The following is a 2532-nucleotide window of genomic DNA, read 5'->3' as shown; positions in this document are numbered from 1 at the left end:
TATAGCCTTTTCAAATAGACTCATTTAGCCCACAACCATTCAGTTTAGGCCAATCATTAATTTCCTAATAATTAGTTTATATCCTAATGACTCTATGCAAAGGACCAACAAGTTAGTTTTGTCTTAGCTTAATGCTATATATATCTTTGTTGGCATTTCTCCACTTGATGACAAAAATAATAGACTTTCCTTCTTTATACTCTGTCTTATGTCTGTGTGCTTGAATTATCCTTCTTCAGCTCCAAGCTTCTGACCAAACTTCTATATATTAAATAACTCCAAACTTTGCTGGCAACATACCATATCTCTTATTCACATCTTAGTCATAATGTCTAAGTCCAAACCTTGTGCTGATCTTCCTATTTTAGACATATCTCAGCCATTACAACCATCTTCTCTAACCTCTCTCTCTAAAGCCTGCAAAGATTGGGGATTTTTCCACATAATCAACCATGGAATCTCCAAAGATCTTTGCAGCCAGCTCCATTTATTATCCAAATACCTCTTTAGCCTTCCCTCTAATACCAAACTTAAACTTGGTCCTTTCTCCTCTATAAAATCTTACACCCCTCACTTCATTGCTTCTCCATTCTTTGAGAGCCTCCGAATTAATGGACCCAACTTCTATGTTTCTGCTAAGAGTTCTGAAGATATCCTCTTTGACAAACAGAATTCCAAATTCAGGTAATGCATATAAGCACATTGTTATTATCCCTTAGTACTATTTTGCTATTCTATGCTTAATTCCTCTCTTTTATTTAATCTAAGCATGAGTTTGTTTCTCTTTTTTATGTTTTTGAATAGTGAGAAACTTCAGGAATATTGTAGTAAGATGGAGGATTTGTCTGAAAAAATCCTAAAGCTTGTGTTAATGAGCTTAGGTGATGATTTTGAGAAGTTGTTTTATGATTCTGAATTCAAGAAGTGCCACGGTTACTTGAGGATAAACAACTATTCTGCTCCAGAAAGTTTGGAAGATCAAGTTGAGGGACTTGGGATGCATACTGACATGAGTTGTATTACTATCTTATATCAAGATGAAATAGGAGGGCTTCAGGTGAAATCACATGAAGGAAAGTGGATAGACATAAGTCCTTCTGAAGGGACCCTTGTGGTGAACTTAGGGGATATGATGCAAGCTTGGAGCAATGATAAATTAAGGTCATCTGAACATAGAGTTGTTTTGAAGCAACCTATGAACCGGTTTTCCCTAGCTTTCTTTTGGTGCTTTGAGGATGAAAAGGTCATCATGGCACCAAATGAAGTGGTTGGAGAAGGAAACAAGAGAATCTACAACCCTTTTTTGTGCCAGGACTACTTGAAATTCAGAGAGAACAATCAAAGAGGAAAATTTGAAAAAGTGGGTTACACAGTCAGAGATTTTGCTGGGATCACCTCTCAACTGTAAATGGTTACAGAATTGAAAATCACATAGATAATAATTTATGCTTGTTCTGACTTACATTTATGGTGCTCTAAGTGATGATGAAAGTGGTATATAAAATAAATAGACAGATAAACTTTGCTGGCCTTTAAATGTGTATATTTAAATATGTCCCATTGTTTTATAGTTAAAGAGAACAAAATATTGTATTGTTTTTAGTTGGGTTAGAAAATTTGATCAGGTGTTTGGTTGTATGAAGATTTATAGTTGGAGTTTCCAACTGCAAATGAAGAATAATGTGTTCTGTTCTTATTGTTGTTTGGTTGGATGAGCATAGCATTATTTATTTAGCAAACAATAATAAAATTTTTAAAAGCATACATAGATCTATGACAATATTGTATGGTTGGTAAGATTATAAAATCGCCTACATTTTATAGAAAACTGGTACCAAGTAACAATAAGGAACACCTATTCACTGTCTAGCTAGATTTTTCTTCTAGATTAGTTTCCACTACCAAATATGTGTGCTCTTTGTTGGTTTTTCCAAATGCATCAAGTAACAAAGAAACCCTTCCTTTACTTGCATAGATAGATTTTCTTGAATGTCCTATGAAGTTCTTAGTTATCTAAGGAAAATAAATAAACTGAAAAGACAAAATTGATGAAAGCATCTTATCCCAAGATATAAAACACACAGTGATTGATCAAGGGTCATGCTTTTGCAATGAGCACTAGCATTTTTTGAACTTTCAGATCGTTTTTATGGAGTTTTTAATTAATTTTATTTAATATAATCTTTTATTTTCATAAGGATGGTTTCGTAATTTCTATTATTTGACTTTTCATTCTGTATTTAAGGGTGTAGTGAACCTTAATTTATTTTGTTGTTTTTGGTTAAATAAAATATTATTGAAAGTTACAGAGACTCTAAAATCCTAGTTCTTTTTATTTTGTCAATTCACGTACTCTTCGGCATTACATAGAATAGGATGATATTACAGGGAAGAGGTTATATTTATAAATTTTTTGTTTATAAACTCTTACAAATTATATTATGTCTAACCGGTAATTAGGGGTGTAAATGGGTTAGGCCGACTTACAAGGGACCTACGGCCTAGCCTATATTAGGTCAAGTTTAGTCTATT

General features: G+C 33.1%; 1 protein-coding gene across 1 annotated transcript; it reads left to right on the top strand.

The window, feature by feature from the left end:
* The first annotated feature begins 328 nt into the window (after positions 1-328).
* On the top strand, positions 329-1408 carry LOC133315882 (gibberellin 20-oxidase-like protein). Its single transcript, XM_061517560.1, has 2 exons — positions 329-684; positions 805-1408. Exons 1-2 carry the CDS (start codon positions 329-331, stop codon positions 1406-1408), a joined length of 960 nt encoding a protein of 319 aa, XP_061373544.1.
* Positions 1409-2532: the final 1124 nt, after the last annotated feature.

This window comes from Gastrolobium bilobum, unplaced genomic scaffold (assembly GCF_033153095.1).
Source record: "Gastrolobium bilobum isolate Gb01-03AN ecotype WA unplaced genomic scaffold, APGP_CSIRO_Gbil_v1 utg17648, whole genome shotgun sequence".
Taxonomy (NCBI): domain Eukaryota; kingdom Viridiplantae; phylum Streptophyta; class Magnoliopsida; order Fabales; family Fabaceae; genus Gastrolobium; species Gastrolobium bilobum.
This window is presented reverse-complemented; position numbering and strand designations above follow the sequence as displayed.